The 21,670-nt window shown below is 37.7% G+C and overlaps 1 protein-coding gene across 1 annotated transcript in view; it reads left to right on the forward strand.

The window, feature by feature from the left end:
- The window catches only part of TFEC (transcription factor EC), a 37,929-nt gene that overhangs the window by 6,059 nt on the left and 10,200 nt on the right, over positions 1 to 21,670 (forward strand). Inside the window, exons 4-5 of the mRNA XM_074869346.1 lie at positions 16,898 to 17,012; positions 17,876 to 17,932. Of these exons, the coding sequence (XP_074725447.1) occupies positions 16,898 to 17,012; positions 17,876 to 17,932 (172 nt within the window). The remainder of the gene's footprint in view (positions 1 to 16,897; positions 17,013 to 17,875; positions 17,933 to 21,670) is intronic.

Consider the following 21,670-nt stretch of genomic DNA (forward strand, 5'->3'; position numbering starts at 1 on the left):
AGAGCTTTCAGAAGTATTCTTGAAGAACACTGGGGAGAGAGGCTCTGTAACAATTAGATGGCTGGTGGTGAGAGCTAAGGAGTAGTGCAGAGTAGTGCTTGGGACAGAGCACTACCATAAAACTGGACTTCAAAAAATCACCAGCAATGGCCCAGCTGGTGATATGTTGAATCAGTTGTGCTCACTGTCCCTGGTGTAGTAGGTACTGAATGACTAAATAAAATAGAGCAGTTCCTTTCAGATTGCTTGGGAGAAAATGGAAAGTTTCTCCATGGCAAACCTGTTCATTGAGTTTTTACCATGTCCAATACTAAATAGAGCCAAGAAAAAATGTTTCTATGTTGATTTAGTCATAATACTTAAGAAATGTTTTCTTTAATTATCCCCTTGAATGAACTTGCCAGCAGGAACGTTTCCTGAAAGCAATGGCTTCTAACCAGTAGAAAGCACAGATTTTTTATTATATATGGATAAATGCACCATAAGCATGATTTGAAGAATTATGCTCACTCAGGGAATAGAATAGCCTTGGTAGTCCTAGGCAAAGCTGGAGCAAATATTTGTTAAAACGAGTTATTTTTTTAAAAAATCTCAAAACAGTTTCCAAAATGATTCTTTGCTTTAAAGGAAAAAAATAGTTAAAGGTTTGAAATAGCATTAATACCTCCAACAGCTCCAGCTTTAACTGCATACTGAAATCATTATGGTATCAGTGGTGCTTCACCTCAGAGATTTAGAGCTGTCACAAGCAATGAATCTGTTGTTGGGAACTTTGTCTGTTTATCTGTGAATCTAACCAAATTTCTTCAGTCCTCCTTTGACTCCAGCTTGATGTATGTGGTATTTATATGCTGGGAAAAGAAAAATTCACTCACCAAGAGAGAGGGGAAGCAAAAGCACCTGGGCATGCTGAAAGGCAGAGGTTTTGCTAGCTGTTAGGCTGCAGGGCTGAGCCAGGGGGCCAGCTGGCTGGGGGAAATGGTGGCAGTGCTGTGTGAAGGCATTGCCTTGCAACAGGTCACCTCTTGAGGGATCCTGCAAGGCTTTGCTGCTTCACTTGCATAACTTCATTTCATACATTCATAGTGAATTATTTCATGAAGACTGGGAGCTATGGTCTGCTTCCAGCCCTCTTCGGAGTCAAGTCAGTTGGAATTGCTCCACTTCTGTCACTCTTGCAGGAAAACAACTTAGGGAGAAAATCCTCAGTTGCCCTGTGGCTCAGCTGTATTTGTTGAGCTCCTTTGGCTTTTGAAAAAATCTTGTGTTGTACAGGCATGGAGTAGAGGTTAGATCAGGACAGGACAGGATAGATGTTTTCCTTCTTTAATTTTTATGATTCTGTTAACTATGTCTGGTATAAAGTTCTGATTAAATCTGTTAACTCTGCATTTGATTTTATGAAGACACTTTTTATTGATTAAAGCATAGTGCACTGTGTGAAATCTCACTGCTATTACAAGGTCTTTGAGGTCACAGTTTTTCATCATAGCATTAATAATTTGTATTTGTATTAATTATTTGTCAAATACTGATGGTTGCCATCTAGATGGATTACAAAAACTGCTGTCTGTCCCATTCCCAGAAATCATACAGAAAAAAGAAATTCAAGTAGGTATCCTCCAAAGTATTATATTCAATAATTGTTGTGATAATTCAATCATGAAGCAAAACCAGGTTTCCATTAGAGGTGCATATAGTATCGCTGATCTAGGCAGCCCCCTGCTGCATAATCATGAGTATTTTTTATTTAGTGAATATGTATGTCATTTGGCAACCTTTATAAGTTTATAAATTCTGATAAAGTTCAAAACCATTTTAGAGAAAGGGCCAGAGTAAACATTAACAACCTCATTTGCTTAGGTTGGGTAACTTGAAAAGGCTGAATAACATCAATGAAAATGCTTTGTCAATCACATTCTACAGGAGATTAGTCTTAAAGTCCAAGGAAGAATCAAAGTTCACCTAAGTATATAAACTTCTGTCTAGCACTCCCTGGTATTGTGTCCAAGTTTAACGAAAAAGAAAAATGAAGGAGAAGGAACAGTTGGTAGCTATTGATGAAATAATAGACTCCTCAAAAATAAAACTGGTGAGCAAATATTTTCTTTGTCTTTCTTCAGTAGTATAAAGGTGCTAGACAGGAAATTGTGTCTTTCAGTTGCAGAGAACTAACAATGAAATGCACAAACTGAGAACTCCTCAGGCCTGTTTTCTGCAGCTGGAGGTGTCTTTTATTGTCACTGCCACTGCTGTTTTGAATGTCATACAGATGCCAGATGAAGGTTTGTTTCAGTATTTCACACAATACTGTAGTTTGAGACTGAAATGGGCAATGTACAGATCTCTTGCCTGCTCTAAGTACTCCAAACAGATTGGGTATGAGTGTTTGCAATTCACCTCATGCTGTAAAAAACATCGTCATAGCACAGAGTGTACAATACTTTGGATCAGGAGAAGAACTGTGGTCCACTTTCACATAGCTGCAGCAGTCAAAAGCTTTGCAAAATACCCAGATGGATCTGCTCTGTCTCTAAAAGCACAATATCTAATGACCCTTCTCTATCTTGGGGATAGACCTCTATGGCTGAAGGGAGCCAGAAGATTCAAGCATCAAGCAACTGGAGTAAATACTTTCATAGATATGAAATGAAAGAAAAGTTCCTTTTTTCCTCTTTGGTTTTCTCTTTCAGAAAGGTAAATAGACATAAATGGAAGTATTATTCTAAAGTATGCAGTTGTTTGTATGTAAGTACCTTTTACGAACATAACCTTAACACATGTTGAACAGAGGTAAGAGAAAAGGAAAGATAAAACAAGTTGCTAATTCTCGCAATATGCACTCCTCACTAATTCTAAGCTCCTGTGTAAATTCCTGCTCTTTGGAGCCACCATGAAGATTCTGTCTTATCCCAAAGCCCTGATGCACAGCCTCTGCTCCCTGTCTCTTGTTGTCTGCATACAGCAATGCAAGACCTGAAGTCCTTAGTAAATGCCAGATAATAGAGAAGGCTACATTAAGCTCCTTGGGATCTGTAATGTATAGGTTATTATCACTTCTGGAACTAAACTTTATGAATTTCTGTCAATGGAATTGACATAGGTTGAATAAAAGACTTGTGAACTCAGAGGCAACAGCAGTGGCCACTTTGTTCTCCAGGCACAGTCAAGCTTCTTATTGCAAGACAAAGCTAACTTGTGGAAAACACAGAGATTTCTTGAAGGCCATTTTAAGAAATAAACTCTTGAAAGATAAAACTACTTTTCTTAGCACCTCCTTCTCCATCAGCCAAGGCCTTCTATGACCTTTACTATAGGTGTGCAGTAGTTTATGAAGTAGTTAACTATGCATTTTTATTTACACTAGAAATAACACTTGTGAATATATCTGAAATCAACTGCTACAGAAAGGCATTCCCACCAAAATGAAACTCTTCATGGTACATGTTAATCCATCTGAACACACTAGATCACAGAAATCAGTAAATACCTTACTGTAATGTATTCAGATACTTAGGTGATATGTGAAATGTAAGAAGACAATATATAAAGCATATAATATATACAAAAATATATAATATAAATGCTGGTAATAGAGATGTTAGCAACTGTATTTAAGAGAAAATGCCCCATATTCTAATCCTGCAAGAAAATCTGGTTTTCACTTGTTCCTCTGCCTCAGTTTTAACTTTTTTTGTGTTTTTGTGTTGACATTTGTTCATTGTATCTAGAGGATGAATTTGAACAATTTGGTATATGCATTTACATGTGGTAGCCAGAGAAATAGAAGTTGGATGGAACCACAAATTAGTGCATTAGCTGATATTGCTAGTGAAATAATCTTAGTAAAACAGCTAACAGAGCTGTCACTTAATTGTCATCTTTGGGTTTCAGACACTGGAGGTTAGTGGGACAGTATTCCTGTGACGTCTGATTTCCAGCCACAAGTTGGATGATGACAGTATCACATCACTTCACTTTTGGTCCATGTCTGTTATATTAGTTTTGTAACCAGAAATGCCGAGAACCACTAAAAACATATAATTAAGAGATGATAACTGAAAAAACAGAACTCTCCTGCTAAAGGCTGATTCTCCAGAAAATTCCTTTGCTTGGTCATATTTGATCAGACATTTATCTAGACAATAGGCTTCTGTGTAGATGATCAGGGCAGGAATGTACTGTAACTGGGAATATGAACAGAGTTCATTTCTCTCTGATGAATAATGAACCAGCTTGATGATCATTATTTGAAGATAAAAAATGAACCAGTTTTCATGCATAATATATAATATGTAATATAATATATCTGAACATTAAGTCCCTGGTTGAGAAGTGTGTAATTATGAACCATGTTAAAGATAAATATAGAAGGAGATACAATTTGTTCAAAGAAAAACAAGTCTGAAAAGGGAAGCATTTGCTTTTTGGCTGTTCTCTTTAGATAATAGAAAGAGGAACTGGAACATTTGGGTATTAGTTATTACTAAAGACCATCTATTTTCAAATATAAGTATTCTGTATTGCAATTACAAAAGGATCTAAAACATTTAGCTGTGTATACATTCTTCTTGTTCTAGACTTTAAAACCGGTATACTACATCTTTTTTGACAGTTGACAGTGTATACACATCCTTACAAAGAAAAAGGTTATCACAGCTTATGTTCAACATTCTTCAAGCAACATGACAATTACAGAAGAAAGTCAGAGGCTGAACCTCAGTCTTCTAAGTACAGGACTTGTATTGACCCACAAGGTTATGCATCCTGTCTTTAATACCTTTGAATTAGATGAAAAGTCACAATTTACTAAAACACACATAGAAGATACAAGAATTACCCCAGTTTTCCCCTTGTGAAAAAATTGGAAACACCCAGTATGGCAGATATTACAATTTAGAAAATGGATTTGCAATGGCTGGGTTATAATACACTTATTGATCAACTCACTATTTGGCCAAATTCAGTGAACATTTTGAAGTTAATCTGTGAACTTCAAAGACTGAAAAAAAGTTTTGTTTATCTGCCATGAATAAACAGGAAATGAATGACAAGGAATGAAGTATGTGGTTTTTATGTTTTGTACTCCAGTAACACAAATACTGAACAAACTTTTACTTGATATATAAAATGAACTGTGGACACACTTCCAAATTTAGATTTCTACATTTGGGATGCATATATGTGATAATAGTATAAAAACTTCACTCTGTTTTGATTTTTTAATTAAAATGAAGAAGCAAGAACCTCATTGAAATGAATGGGTGTTAACATATTTTTTGTGGCTAAGAAGGAGAAGTAGCCTCATTTTACAAAACTGTTCTTTGAACTGATGCTATCAATTAAATTCATGAGAACATGATTTAAGTAAGTGTGATATATTTAGGAATGGGAAGGGATAAAGTATTGTACTAATATTTCACATGTGAACACTTCATTCTAGATGCAGTCTGAGCAAGTAGTAATTTTTACCAAGCACCAGAAGAAATTTTCTCTTGCGGATACAGTACTCAACCTTTCAGTTTTGTCAGCAACAAGTAAAGCAGCATGTGTTATTTGAGTTTGCCAAGTCTGTAGGTGCAGTAATGCATTCTGACCACGTGTAATAGGGCCAATGATCCTCAGAACTGTCCATACTGCATGACAACTGTTCTGCATGTATGCCATACTTCTGTTACTGCAGGAAATATAGGCATGTAGACACACTGGGTGAGTTGCATATCTGCAGTTATTAACCCTGGAAAAGAGGGTAGCAAAGGAAGTTTCTGCTAGCAGGACTATTCCTGCAGCTTACTTTTAATTTGCCTTCTTTTTCATAGGCTCTTCTGACCTGGGCAGAAGGAAGACCTCTGGTAGAGGCAGTCTGGTCCTCACCTCTGTATTTTATGGGGGCATCCTGACCCTTCTGATCATACACCTGGGCTTGTAAATGTGACCGTGAGGAAATAAGACCCTGGGAGACATGGTAGCTGGAAACAAGCCTCCCCTAACTGGACAGTCCATCCTGCTGCCTGGTCCCAGGTCCCTCAAGGAAAAGCAGGCTAGCTGATGAATTGTTTTGACCTGTCAGGACTGTCCAGATGCCTTTGGTGAAAAGCTCTTGCTATCCTAGAGTTTAGCAATTTTAGGCAACTAGAACATGTGAGGTGTCTGCTCTTTAAAAAAGTACATACCCTCCATCACTTCCATGATTAGTGACATCCTTTTGGATGTAGGGAGAACTGTTTGGTACAGGAATTAGTCTTTCTAGCCTGTCCTACATATCCAGGGTTTGTTGACTATAGCCTTCTTTTATGAATGCATATTAGTAAAATGCAATACATATTGCATAGAAAGTAACTGAACAGAATTCTTTTCAGGTTAAGGGGCAAGCTAAAGAGATGACAAAGATTTTGTTAAAAGATAAGATATTAATGAAGTGCTCCAAGAATCAATCCTCAGCCTCAGTTTATTTAATATTTTCATTAGTGACCTTGGTACAAAAAATACGTTTATGCTGATGAAATTTACCGAGGTAACAAAAGTAGAAAGTATTGCCAATACAAAGGAGGATGAGGATATCACAGAGGAAGAATTATATGACTGTGATGACAGAATAGCATAAATGGAAAGAATGTAATAGTACTGAGTGCAAGGTCATTCATTTAAATACTAATAACAGGAATGTCTGCAGTAAGCTGAGAGCTCATTAAGTGGAGATGACAGAGAAAGATCTGGTTACATTAGTTGCTCAGAGGATGACTATAAGCCATCAAAATGATGGGACTGCAAAAGGAGATAAATATGATCTTAGGATCCATCATGAGAGAGATTTCCAAGAGACACAAAGAAATATCCACTGTGAAATTCACTGGGTACAAAACTTTTAGAATGCTGTAGACAAGTAAAGGTGTCCACACTTCAGAAAAACTAATTCAAATCAGGAAAGGTAGAGAGAGGCCTGTTAGGACATATCATGGCATGGGAAGTCTGGCTAAAGAAGCATGGCCTGTTAAACTTAGCAAACCAAAGCCTTAAGGGAGCTAAGGTCACTCACAATAATCACACGGGGACGTTAAACAATGAACTACATAAGTTAAAGGAACACAAAACCAAAATAAAATTTGTCTACGAATGGAAGTACAAAGAAAGTTTTTATCAATAATTTGTGATCATTCAAGTTTTGGAACATACTCCAATAAAAATATCGGAGTTGTGAAACTTAATTGATTTTAGACAGAGCATTATTGGTTTATGAAATGGATTATGTGATGATATGTTAAATGAACCTAATATATAGGAAACGCTTTCTAGTCCAGACTGGTCATTGCTACATTCAGCATAATTTTTGAATTAAGAAAAATATAGCTGACTTTGGAAGAGGGTTGTGTTGTTTTTTCTAGCTGTGCAACCTTGACTGCAACAGAGCCATGATGTTTCCAGACTTGAATGTTACTGTAAGACAAACACATCATGCAAATATTAGCCAAAATGGAAAAATACTTAAATAGTATGTGATCATGTAAGTGAACACTGTTGTAACATAGAGTTGTCTAGGGACTACAGGTGAACAGGCACAGACCACCTGTATCCATATATTTTATTATCATATTAAGAATCCTTCCCTTTCATTCCTGGAAGACATGGAAATTCTATTTGGTTTAAGTCTTCCTTGAAATTACATGATATTTACTAATAGCTGCCATGTTATGGGATTTGGAATACCACATTATTTCCCTTAATGAGGCAATGTTTTTCCTGGTTTAGTAATGTTTTCCTTTAAAAAACCCCATAACTTGGTATTAGAGACTGCAAATTGTGATCACAGCTGTCCATTGCTAGACATCCATGCAGGTAAAAAACCCTTAATATTTGCCACACAATCCTGCCTGCATAGCAGTTCAAACTCAAGTGTTGAATATAACAAGCTCCCCTGGATGAGGCCTTTACAGTACTTGTCTTGGACACTGCCAGCAAGAACAAGGTCACAGGCTCTTCTGAGCTGCTGCTGATCTCAAGCCAGGTGCTCGCTCAGGTACTTCAGCTGAAGTTTGCTTTTCTAATTGGTCTAAACTTCAAAGTTGAGCATCTTTCAGGAGTGAGCCCTGTGAATGGAAATTCTCATGTTCCAGTCTTTGCACACAGGCATTGAAGATCCCATGACACTTTATACAAAAGGAAGAACGTTAACCCCAGTGTCCTTGCCAAATGTTAACTTCGTTAATTACGGTCTGCTTTCTTTAATTCTCCTTGCAGTTTTAATTAGATATGGTATTATTCTCTTCCTGTACCACATTGTCAATGGTTATTCCCACTTAACCATTTGCTGTGTTAAAGGTTGTTAATCTTTTGTCCAAAGCTGGCTGTATTTTTGAAGCAGGAAAAATGGCTAATTGTATACTGCTATTTTTAATATGTGTGTGCTCACCCCTTACAAGCCACTTGCATCTAAATTCTCAGACACCCATACATAAATATGTGTATCATGAATGGAAAGGTTGGAAATTATGTGACTTACCAGGACTTCTCAGAACAACACAGGTGTGAACCAATATGACTCATGACACCTGAAGGATAAATACTTTATTTCCTGGGACTTATGAATTTTCATACACAAATGTCTGTGTTTCCATATCTCTAAACTGAAAGCAAGAATATGCTTTTGATGCAGTGTAATCAGCTGGAGTTTTAAAGTGCTTTGGAATTCATCAAGTTTGACAGTGCTATATAATTGTAAGATCATCATTGTACACATATCATATAATTATGCCATTGCAAATGATTTGTACTTTTAGTATATATTTATCTTGTAATGGAAGCTATTTGAAGCATCAGTAGTGCAGAAACTTTCCCTGTGTATATGACATTGTAAAAACCAAATTGCATTATGGTGTATGGAGTTTTAGTGCATATCCAAACAACTAGATGTATCTTGACACACAATTTCTATAATATATTGTGCTATATATTTTAATTTTGTAATTTAAAAATCAGTTATTTCCCAGATGTCTACATTTCTAAAAGGTTTCCTGCTTTGACAGAAAAAAAAAGTGACTTTCTTTATGTTGTATCAAAATTGGCCAATTTCTATTTTGAGATTTTTCTGTGTAACATCAGCAACGAAATTCTTGGGATTTTCCATGTTTGATATCAATGCAGGGCAAATTCAGGTAGAGAGTTTCATCTAAATACTTTAAAATATTTTTGAATTTGTATTTTTAAAACTCCCCCATAATCAGAAATGTGAATATTTGTCAAGAAAGATCCAGTCTGGTTTGCCTTGTTGTTCTTATATGATTTTTAAAATAAGAGTTTATTTGGAAATATTCACATTAGGATCACAGTGACGTTTCATAAGAAGGTACATGTGGAAAGCCTGCAAGAATCACCCTAGGCTTTATTTACAGTCAAGAAGAAGAAACAGAGGTGATTCAGTTCACACTGAGTGTCCAAGACAGGTCAGATTAATAACCCCATATTTCTCCTCTTGATTCTGAATCCTGACATTGAGAGTTATTCCATGCACATTAATTCATAGCATATTTTTCCATGTGTTACTATTTCTGTAGGAATGAACTGACTATCAAAGGTAGTCTAATGTACTGGTGCTTTATACCCACGTTGCTCTATTGTAAGTGTGAAAATGCTGTGCTGGCTGAGAATGAAGAGAGTGTGTCAAAGGGAGATCACCAGTGGCTCTATCCACAAAGAAACCACTTATCCATCATAGTAGCCATTACAGCATACTTGAGATTTCTACTAAATGCGTGGGAGGAAAGACAGTTGATAGTGTGATTGGCACAACTGCTCTTGTACTGAGAGGAATCACCCAGAAAAATGTTGAATTGAGACAGCAAACCTAAGTCTGGAAGGGATGTAGGTATGAAGAAAAGAACCTTTTTTTGTGTGTCCTTTTTATGGCCAGATGAGTAACCTGCTTATTCTGTTATCCAATCCTTCAGTGCGCTGACTGAGATGATAACAGACTTAAGGAGGGTCAAACCTACTATTCTCTATTCCCCAACAGTACCCTACCTATTGATTTTTAAAAATGGTCATATTTGTCAAGCTGGTGAATGTTTCAATCGGAAAGGCAGATTCTGCAGCTCAGAAATGAGTGCTTTCAAGACAGGTGAATGAGTGAGAATTTTGTAGGCTCTCTATGACAGTGCTGTTGAATAGGGTTATTCTCTGATGTCCAAGTTCTGGAGAATAATTTAGGACAGTTAACATTAGATCAAAGTTTCTCTTTAATGGCATGGCAGAACACTGGTTTTGACACTCTTAGTGATCAGAAACATAGCATCGTTTGGGTTGGAAAGACCTTTAAGATCATGAAGTCCAACTGTTAACTTAGCACTTCCAAGTCCACCACTAAACCAGTCCCTAAACACCACATCTACATGTCTTTTAAATACGTCCAAGGACTGTGACTCAACTACTTCCCTGGGCAGCCTGCTCCAGTGCTCGACAAACCTTTCACTGAAGACATTTTTCCTAATATCCAATCTAAACCTCCCCCAGCACAACTTGAGGCCATTTCCTCTTGTTCTATCACTTGTTACTTGGGAGAAGAGACCAACACCCACCTCACTACAACCTCCTTTCAGGTAGTTGTAAAGAACAATAAGGTTTCCCCTGAGATTCCTTTCCTTCAGGCTAAACAACTCCAGTTCCCTCTGCTGTTTCTCATAAGACGTGTGCTCTAGACCCTTCACCAGCTTTGTTGCCCTTGTTTGGACACACTCTAGCACCTGAATGTCTTTCTTGTAGTGAGGGGCCCAAAACAGAACACAGTATTCAAGGTGTGTCCTCACCAGCGCTGAGTACAGGGGTAAAATCACTTCCCTAGTCCTGCTGACCACACTATTTCTGATACCAGCCAGGATGCTATTGGTCTTCTTGGCCACCTGTGCACACTCCTGGCTCATATTCAGCCAGCTGTCAACCAGCAACCCCAGGTCCTTGTCCGCCAGGCAGCTTTCCAACCACTCTTCCTGAAGCCTGTAGTATTTCATGGGGTTGTTGTGACCCAAGTGCAGGACCCAGCACTGAGCCTTGTTAAACCTCATACAATTGGCCTCAGCCTATTGATCCAGCCTGTCCAGATCCCTCTGTAGAGCCTTCCTACCCTCAAGCAGATCAACACTCTCACCCAGCTCAGTGTTGTCTGCAAACTTACTGAAGATGTACTCGATCCCCTCATCCAGATCATTAATAACAATATTAAACACAACTGGCCCCAATATTGAGCCCTGGAGAACACAATTCACTATGATTCTTTGTCCCCAGCCATCCAGACAGTTTTTTACCCAGCAAAGAGTATGCTTATCCAAGCCATGAGCAACCAGTTTCTCCAGGAGAATGCTGTGGGAAATGGTGTCAAAGGTTTTATTAAAGTCTAGGTAGACAACATGCACAGCCTTTCCCTCATGCACTAAGAGGGTGACCTGGTCATAGAAGGAGATCAAGTTACTCAATCAGGATCTGCCTTTCATAGTGTCGACTGGGCTTGATCACCTGGTTGTCCTGTATGTGCCATGTGATGACACACAAGATGATCTGCTCCATAACCTTCCCCAGCATTGAGGTCAGACTGACAGGCCTGCAGTTCCCTGGATCCTCCTTCTGGCCCTTCTTGTAGATGGCTGTCACATTTGCTAACTTCCATCCAACTGGGACCTCCCCAGCTAGCCAGGACTGTTGATAAATGATGGAACATGACTTGGTGAGCACTTTTGCCAGTCTGTAAGTGGTGTAGCATGTCACTAACCTTGGGTTATGGTGGCTTCATCCTGTTCCCTGTCCCTGACTTACAGCTCAAGGGGCTGGGTACTCGGAGAGCAACTAGTTTTACTATTAAAGACTGAGGCAAAGAAGGCATTAAGTACCTCAGCCTTTTCCTCATCCTTTGTCACTATGTTTTCTCTGCATTCAGTAAAGGATGGAGATTCTCCTTAGCCCTCCTTCTGTTGCTAATATAATTATAGAAACATTTTTTATTGTCTTTTATGACAGTAGCCAAATTAAATTCTAGTTGGGCCCTTCTAATTTTCTCCCTGCATAACTTCACAACATCCTTGTAGTCCTCCTGAGTTGTCTGCCCCTTCTTCCAAAGCTCATAAACTCTCCTTTTTTTCCTGAGTTCCAGCCAAAGCTCTCTGTTCAGCCAGGCGGGTCTTCTTCCCCACCATCTTGTCTTTTAGCATGTGGGGACAGCCTTCTCCTGTGCCTTTAAGATTTCCTTCTTGAAGAATGTCTAGCCTTCCTGGACTCCTTTGCCCTTCAGGACTGCTTCCCAAGGGACTCTGTCTTCAGGCCAAAGTCTGCCCTCTGGAAGTCCAAGGTAGCAGTTCTGCTGACCCCCCTCCTTACTTCTCCAAGAATCAAAAATGCTATCATGTTATGATTGTTATGCCCAAGACGGCTTCCAACCACCACATCACCCACAAGTCCTTCTCTGTTCATGAACAACAGGTCTGGTGGGGTGCCTTCCCTAGTTGGCTTCCTCACCAGCTGTGTCAGGAAGTTGTCTTCCACACACTTCAGGAACCTCCTAGAGTGTTTCTTCTCTGTTGCATTATATTTCCAGCAGACATCTGGTAAGTTGAAAACCCCTATGAGAACAAGAGCTAGGGATTGTCAGACTTGCCCCAGTTGCTTATAGAATATTTTATCTGCCTCTTCATCCTGGTTGGGTGGTCTATAACAGACTCCCACCATGATATCTGCCTTGTTGGCCTTCCCCCTGATTCTTATTCATAAACACTCAACCTTATAATCACCATCATTAAGGTCTAGACAGTCAAAACATTCCCTAGCATATAGGGTCACCCCACCACCTCTCCTTCCTTGCCTATCCATTCTGGATTAACACATATGTGAATCATTCTAATTAGTGAGGTTATAAGATTGTAGACATCAGTAGATGAATAACTTGGGTTTGGGTTTAATTCTCATCATTTCCACATGGAGTTATAACTGTGCTTTCCTAATGACTGATAAAAATTGCCAAATGATGAAGGGTAAAATGCTGGAGACCATCTGTGTGAACCAAAGATGATATGGAACATTTGGTAAAATATTTCATGACTTTCACTGTTTGATGGAGGCATGAGTGCAACCAGACATAGACCGTGGATAGATACTCACCTACAGCCCTGGCTGTGTGGAATGACACTACCCCAACTGTTCTGCAGATAGAAGGAGACATATGAACTCTTATCACTTCAGACAATGGCAGCTGAGTTAGATAGAAGTACCTTCATCAACTGTGTAATCAAATTCAGATAAAACCTCTACCTATGTTGTTGAGTTTACTCACCCTCCTTTGAACCTTCACACACTTCCGAACTTTCAGGTGTGTTGCTATTATTTTTTCATTATCAGCCAAGTTGGTCATTCACGACCTTTTGTCTTGGATTTGGGCCTTGTCATTTGAATTCACTCCTTTGTGAATAGATTATAGAAACTTAACTATATTTTGGGATAAAGATGAATTACTGCCTGAAAATTAGAAGAAATCGTTGATGTATCATCTCATGCGTTGTCAAACTATGGTTTATAGTTTTGATTTTTTCATTAATGGTATTGAAAGTCTTATAAATTAAAAATATTACCACCAGTTTCATGTGTTATTGAACTCATGTACACACCTGTGTGAAATATGTAAAATATGATAGATACGCATTTCTCATTTGTTCAATTATTTATTAGATTGTATTATTTTCAATGGTTACTATTTCCCAGCATTTCACAATGTCACAAGTGGTGTTCCTCAGGGCTCAGTGTTGGGACCATTTCTGTTTAACATCTTTATTGATGATCTTGATAAGAACATAGGGTGTATCATCAGTAAGTTCGCAGATGAGACCAAGTTAAGTGGGAGTATCGATCTGCATGAAGATAGGGAAGCTCTACAGAGAGACTTTGATAGATTGGATCGGTGGGCCAACGTTAATGGGATGAACTTCAACAGGGCCAAGTGCCAGGTCCTGCACTTGGGCCACAACAACCCCATACATCACTACAGTCTTGGGGAGGTGTGGCTGGAGAGCTGTCTGGAAGAAAAGGGTCTGGGGGTTCTAATTGACAAGCAGCTGAACATGAGCCGACAGTGTGCCCAGGTGGCCAAGAAAGCCAACGGCATCCTGGCTTGTATTAGAAATAGTGTGACCAGCAGAAGTAAGGAGGTGGTAGTCCCCCTGTACTCTGCACTGGTGAGGCCACACCTGGAGTATTGTGTCCAGTTTTGGGCACCTCAATACAAGAGAGATATCGAGGTGCTGGAGCGAGTGCAGAGGAGGGCAACGAAGCTGGTGAAGGGCCTGGAGAACAAATCCTATGAGGAGCGATTGAAGGAGCTGGGACTGTTTAGTTTGAGGAGGAGAAGGCTGAGGGGAGACCTCATCACTCTCTACAACTACCTGAAAGGACATTGTAGAGAGGTTGGTGCTGGTCCCTTCTCACAGGTAATTAGCAATAGAACAAGAGGCAATGGCTTTAAACTGCAACAAGGGAGGTTTAGGCTGGACATTAGGGAAAAAATTTTTCACAGAAAGAGTGGTCAGACAGTGGAATAGGCTGCCCAGGGAGGTGGTGGAGTCACCATCCCTGGATGTGTTTAAGGGTCGTTTGGATGAGATGTTGGGGGATATGGTGTAGGGGAGAACTTTGTAGAGTAGGGCTGATGGTTGGACTCGATGATCCCAAGGGTCTTTTCCAACCTGAATGATTCTGTGATTCTGTGTGATTTCACAAAAACAGTAGCCTAAGTCATATAACAGCCTTATCTAAAGTCCACTGGAAGAAATGTAGGAGTCACACTGACTGTGTTTTTTATATCATTCTGTTTTCATATCATTTAAATAAACCAAATTTATTTACATGAATGTAGGAAGTAATTAAATATGTATCTAGAGCTAATAAAAGTTCACTCTTGTAATATAATTATACCATCCCTGGAACATAGCAAATGGAAAGGTAAAGCTGCAGTAAATTCTGTAATACTTGTCAGTTTACCACTCTGGAATGAAACAAAGGTGCTTAATGCGCGAATGCACTTAGCGTTCAGTCCTGCATATTAAACATAGCTTGTTCTTGAGTAATACTCAACTGAATTCCAAACATTCTTTAAAAAGTATTTTCATTGAGAGATCAAATATGTTAGCAGATTTTCAAAACTGACTTGGACCGACTTGGTGTTGTGATTTCTAATGGTATTTAAGAATTGTCAGTTCTCCTAAGTAATAAAGCTCTACTTTAAAAATGATCATGTTAGTTACGTATATTCAAAATATTCCTGACTGCTTAATTTCATTGTAGGTTATACAGCTGGGAGAATTTAACACAAACTAGGTTCTCAGATAATTTAGTAAAGTTATTAGTTAATTTAGTAAAATCATTATTTAAAAATAAGACATTTAAAATTTCAGATTTAATATAAAAATATAACAAGCGCTGCCACAGAACAATTTCATACTGAGCAAGTCATTGGGAAAGTGTCTCCATTCAAAATAAAGCTGTGAAGCTCACAGTCTCTACAAGGAGAGAAATGATCAGAGTCTAAAAACAGCTGGTTCCTAGCAGACCTATGGTTGGTGTCTCAGTGACCTGCCTGAAAAATTCCAGGGTGTTTCAGGATCCGTGGGTGCAGGGCAGATTTGTAAATAATGTTTCCTTGTCTATGAAAAACAGTTTTCTTAAATAACTCCCAATTTCCTTTCATGCTTTTCTGTCTCAAGTCAGTATTTTTACCCACAATTTTCCTCAATTTTCACCCACTTTTTCCTCCCCCCTTTTTTTTTTTTTTCTTTTTTCTTGGCCAGGTGGACTCACAGTCAATTTCTGAGTCCTTGTGTGTTGGCTACAAAAGAAAAAATATAACTTCAGCACAAAATTTATATGCATGAAAAAATGAAAAACTACATTACTCTTATTGCTTTAGAAGGCAATAAAAATGCAAATATTTTTTGTGAATTTGGACTTGGACTCTTTATACAGTTGTTTTCACATGAGTTTACAGAATTATTTAAGATAATGATCAGTGCTGAAGAGTTGGTTGTATGGTCATAGAAACTGAGAAAAACCTGAACTGTTTTTTACTAAACTTTTACATATTTTACAGTTATTTTAGATTTGTAAAATTATTCAAATAAAAGTAGTATTTGGTTAATTATCTGGAATCCATAGAAACATACTTTAGCCTTACTTCTCTTTAAGTGCATTCTATGGGTTCATTTGAATAATGTTATACTACATTTTGGAAGGTAATAAGGATAATGGTGTACATAATCATGTTATGCATGTTAAAATCTTTAGGTTATCTGGTCTATCCTGACAAGAGCACAGTTTCTTTCCTTAAAACACATTCTTTGATGTTCTGTCCACTCTAGTTTTAACTATTGCATCTAACTGGGTCACTGAATCTTTATGCAGCTAAACCAGACACAGTATGAAGCACCAATTCAGAGTTTAGTGATGTGGTTAAAAAAATCACTGGGCAGTTGGCCACAACTAGCAAGGTTATTTTTACTTTCAACCTAATTCATGTTTGAAGTGTGGTTGTGGTAATCCTGTTAGTGAGAAATACAGTATGGAAGTAATTGAAAAACAGACACTGGCAACAATATCATGCCATCACTCTGCATCTGAAATCCACACAAGCAGCACTTAGAAAGCTGCTTGTGGAACAGTGGCAGACTGTGACCCTTCACTTCAGTTTTACTTAATACTATATAATGGTAAACTTTCCTGTTAGACACATATACATAGCTCTTTCTAAACACCAGACATATTCAAAGATGTTTGTTCTTTGTATTTATTTTTTTAAAATCTTTTAAGTCTTTAACTTACTTTAATACTGGTTTTTTTGGTTTTTTTTTGTTCTTATTCTTCTTTCCTCCCCCTACCCCTCAAGCTATCTAGCAGCATTTTGGATATATATAACAGTGACCAGGGAATGGCACCAGCTAATATGGGTCTCACAAATGCTTCTTGCCCAGCTAATCTACCAGTAAAAAGGGAACTCACAGGTAAAAGAACTCTCAGATTTTAGTATTTTATAATTGCAGAACTGATGGTGTTTCTTTTCAAAGTGGAATAAATCTTACCCATGAAATAGATGTCCATAATTAAATTCCTGAGAATTCTGCAGTTTGTAGTTTCATTTAAGGAAAAGAACAAAGAACAAGGAAATGTTTTCTTTCTGTTCTCCTCTTTAGCAATTCCAAAACCATGTTTGCCCTGTTTCTTATGAAGGTCGTGTTTCTAATAATCTTAATTATTTTAGGAATCATAGTGGATTCTTCCACATGTTGACTCCTGATCAATGGTATAAATAAATTATCATCCATTAAATTTGTTCCAGTGTAGAACAAACAGTTCTTTTAAAACATTACAATAAGGCTATTCAAGGTAAATTTATATTAGTGGATTAACAACTTTAAAAGTTATGTTCAATTAATCCAAAGAATGCTAACAACCATGTACAGTTTATTAGTGTCACTCAGAGGAAACAGTGAGTTTGTTCAATATCTTACAAATCTGATTAACTCTTGCATTATGGGATATACAAATCCATATTCACATTAGTGCATTGTAAATTTTATTCTTATGTAAAATGCAACAAATTGGAGAAAAATGCCCCTCCATGGTATTTCTATGTTCTCAAATAAAAAATGTACAATAAAAAAATCTTAAGCAACCTGCCAGACTTGCTCAAAATTTAGTACTGGTAGAACATAGATTTTCTTATGATCTTGTTTAATAATAAAAAGAGTAATGAAGTAAAAACACTAGAAGGCTGCTCTTTGTGACAAGAGGCCATTTTGAAAAGGTGAAAAAGCACTGGAATTGCAACTTAAGGACTGTTTTAATAAATGTTACTTTCTGTCAGAAGCAGATACACGAGCAATGGCAAAGGAGAGACAAAAAAAGGATAACCACAATCTCAGTAAGTATATGTTCATCTTCCATCTCATTCAATGGAATGTATGACAAATGCAGAAATAATGTACATTAGCTATCACATCTCTGCTCTTCTTCTAGATCAGCATCTTACCAGGGTAATCAAATTGAACTCAGTCTGCAAACACAGCTAACCACAGAGCTTTCTTCCCTGAAATTAATTTCTGTCTTTGACTTTTGTCTTTCAAAATACTTTACATACCGTAATGAATTTCTTTCTATATCATCTCCTGCTACTATGTTTTTATTTTACAATTGTACATGTATCCTGCACACTTTGCTTGATGTTGTCTTCAAGAATTACAGTGCAAACAGACAAGAAAGGAGGCAGATGATAAAAAAACAGCAGTGAAAATCCAGTCTTCACACCTTACTGAAGTACACAAGTGAGAGGCTGTATCTCTCTATGGGTGATGGGAAGGAAAAAAAATAATGCACAGAGGATATCAAACAACTTTTAAATGCTAGTTATGCACTTAAAGTTGTGGAAATTGTATGTCACAAAAGGAGATTAGGGCAGGACTGGGTGAGTCTCATGGTGCTCTCACTCTGATATACAAGCCCTCTAACTTCTGTAGACTGGTATACACTTCTGTTTCCTTTATAGAGAACAGTGTAGTCATGTATAGATGTTAGATACTCCAGTTCTAGAGGAAGTCTTCTGTAGTTTAGGCTTAGAACACAGTGTCTAAAAATTAAATTTATAAAATAAACTATAAATTATTATAAATTATAAATTAAACTTATAAAAACAAAAACCATTTTGGTTTATCCAGAGAGAAAAAAAAAATTTATTGCTGAAAGAAGATTGCCTATAAAATTAGGTAATTTTTCCCTCTAAAGACTAATTTGAAACAAAAAACCTGAAGGATTCTTTTTAAAAAGTATTGAATAAAGCAATTGCAATTTACAGTTCTCCTTTCCACTTTTTCCAGCAGAAATAGTCTGGGAGATGGACTCAATGATTCTTATGAGTACCTTCTAACTTCAGATAGTCTATGATTCTATGAATTTAAACCTAAATTGGTAATTAGTTAATAGCCACTATCTTTGTTCTCTTATTTATATCTTGTTTCTCTGGCTATTCTGGTAATTTTAGAAGGATTTATGGCTTTACTTGCATGAAATTAGGTACCTGGAAGTATACATCCACTGGTACAATATGCTAGCAACCTCTGTGGACAACTTTCTGCTACTTAGACTTTCCAGAAGGCGTGCTTATTTCTGTCTGTACATTCTTGTGGATTACAGACAGACCACATATATTTTTAGGCCTGCTGCTAGCACATCTTCTCTGAAGTGCCTGTGCCGCTGCTGCCTGTATTGTTTGGGCAGGAATGGGGAGTTTTTGTTGTACTAGGAAAGGTGGTGGGTAAAAGCTGTCTGGAACTGCAGGGGAAAAGACTGGCACATGCATACAATGCCAGGTCTTACCATTGCATCTACTGTTTGTTTTGGCTCTGAGATCATACTTCCTGAACACAGAAGACATGTCTGAGAACTGTCCCTCACCACTGGCAACTGAGCTGAAGGCTGTATGCCAGGATAACACACAGATATGCAACATCTCTTCTGGTTTGGCTCCAGGTGTATACTTCAGAGCTCAAAGTCTCTCTGGAGATAGCTCTACTATCTGATGGCTTGGATATATTAATGCATTACATATAAAGGCTATATTAGTATGATTTACTCTTTTATGGTACCAGCTTTTTTAGAAATGGTCTGAAAAATCAGTTTCTGGAACTTGATAAGATTTATACAAACATTCATGTTTCAGGTTGAATTAAGGTCCACATTTTACAGAAATGTTCTTGTACCTTTTAATACTGAAGAGGAACTAGAAAAAAGTTCCCTTTGAAAGTTTAGATCCTCAATTAAATCCTGAAAGGCATTTAGATTTAAGATTCGTATAACAGCAAGAGTTTAAACTATATACCAAATGTATTTTGTTTGGGTTCTTTTGTTGGTTGGTTTGGTTGTTTTTTTTTTTTTTTTCCAAACAAAGAATTAAGGGTGTAATGTTTGTTTGTTATACGGTCATCTTGTCCCTGTAATTTTAAAAATAATTTTCTGGTTTGGCTTTGGTATAACTTGGTATTTGAAATATTATTGATAACTCAGGATACCACATAAATCAGAACATAAGACATAAATCAGAAAAAATCTATTGAAACATGTTTCCAAGCTTCAGAATTTCCCCCGTAATTCACTAGTATAACCATTGGAAGTTTCTTTTCAGGAAAAACTAGAAAAATAGAAAGAAAAAGAATTCTGTAACTGTCCACTTGTAAAGAAAATTTTTTCTTTGACTTGTTTTATAGCCAATGGTTAGTTGACTATTTTTTGATGAGTATCTTGCAGAGCCTTTCCACACTGTAATTATTAATTAAACAACAGCTATTATGCCATATGACTGTACAGTTAATGCACATTCTTTAACTCTGTTTGCCCTGCCATTATTTTGCCAATACACCTGAACTATATCTTTTAAATGGTTCAGTTGCTATGTGCTTTTGTACACTGTGTTCTCCTACGAGATCCAGCACATTCATGCCAATGGGAAGCAAGGGGTCACTTAACAGTACACTCAGGAGGATTATAACCCTGTCTCCTGAATATGTGAATCTTGACTGCAAAACCTGAGATGCTTTAATCTGTTGAGTGAGATTCCTGTTTTTAGAGAGAGTAAAACAAGAGAGTAAAACAAGTCTTACCAGGGCAGAGCACTTCATCAGGGTAAATAATAACACCCTGGGAGTTCCCTGAGCTGGAATCAGCTAGGGAGGAAATAACTGATGTTCACAAACCTAAGACCCTCACACAGACAGGAAGAAAAAACACCTTTATGTGTTGGAAGAAGTAAAGAACTAGAAGTGATCTATGTGGTGGGGCTGAGATTGAAAGCAATATGCTTGCATGACTGTGAGAAGGTTGAAGTCAGCGTAACAAGACCCACCAGGCCGCCCTTGGCTGCACACTTTTAATTTAACTCTTATCAGGCTTTCTGTACTTATAGTCAAAATCAAGATATCAAACTTTAAGTGCACATCGATACATAGATGAGGGGAGCATGTATCCATTCTGCCCACGTTCTAGGCTGACCAGGTCTGGTCTGACAGAGTATAGTGACAATAGCACATTGAGCCTGAGGTAAGGTCTTCCAAGAAGCAAGGGATAAGAGAAACAACTCAATGCAGCTCTAGTGATGGACCAAAGCTGTATCCTGTCCATTCAGTGAGGTTTGGATTGAGTTAAAGTACAACGTGGAGGAAGTGAACAAAAGTGTGGGTTCATGCCAGTAGAACAGCACTTCTGGTCTCTGACAGCTAGCAGTAACACAACAGGACTAGGTTTCTCACTGAATATACTTTCTGTGTCACATTTATATACAAGAAATCCCCCAAAGCCATGAGATGTCCTCTGGGCCTATCCATTAGAAAATGTGAAGTCTCTGCATGTAAAAGTAGCTGGAGAAATACTGGTGAGGAAGCAAAGGAGAATTCTCTCTAAATTAGTGAAATGGGAGGCAGAAAGGTGACAGACCCTTTGTGCAGAGAAGAGTCACATACTCCAGCCTGGATACCGGTACAATGCCGATAAAGTGGACTGAAAGCACAGAAAGGGGAAACTAATTTTAAGAGGCTTCTCTTTTTTCCTTTCTATCTAAACTACAAGTAAATGAAGATACCATACATAGTCTTAAGAGAAGCATAAATTTAAATAC

The sequence above is a fragment of the Strix uralensis genome, chromosome 5 (genome assembly GCF_047716275.1).
Source record: "Strix uralensis isolate ZFMK-TIS-50842 chromosome 5, bStrUra1, whole genome shotgun sequence".
Lineage (NCBI taxonomy): Eukaryota > Metazoa > Chordata > Aves > Strigiformes > Strigidae > Strix > Strix uralensis.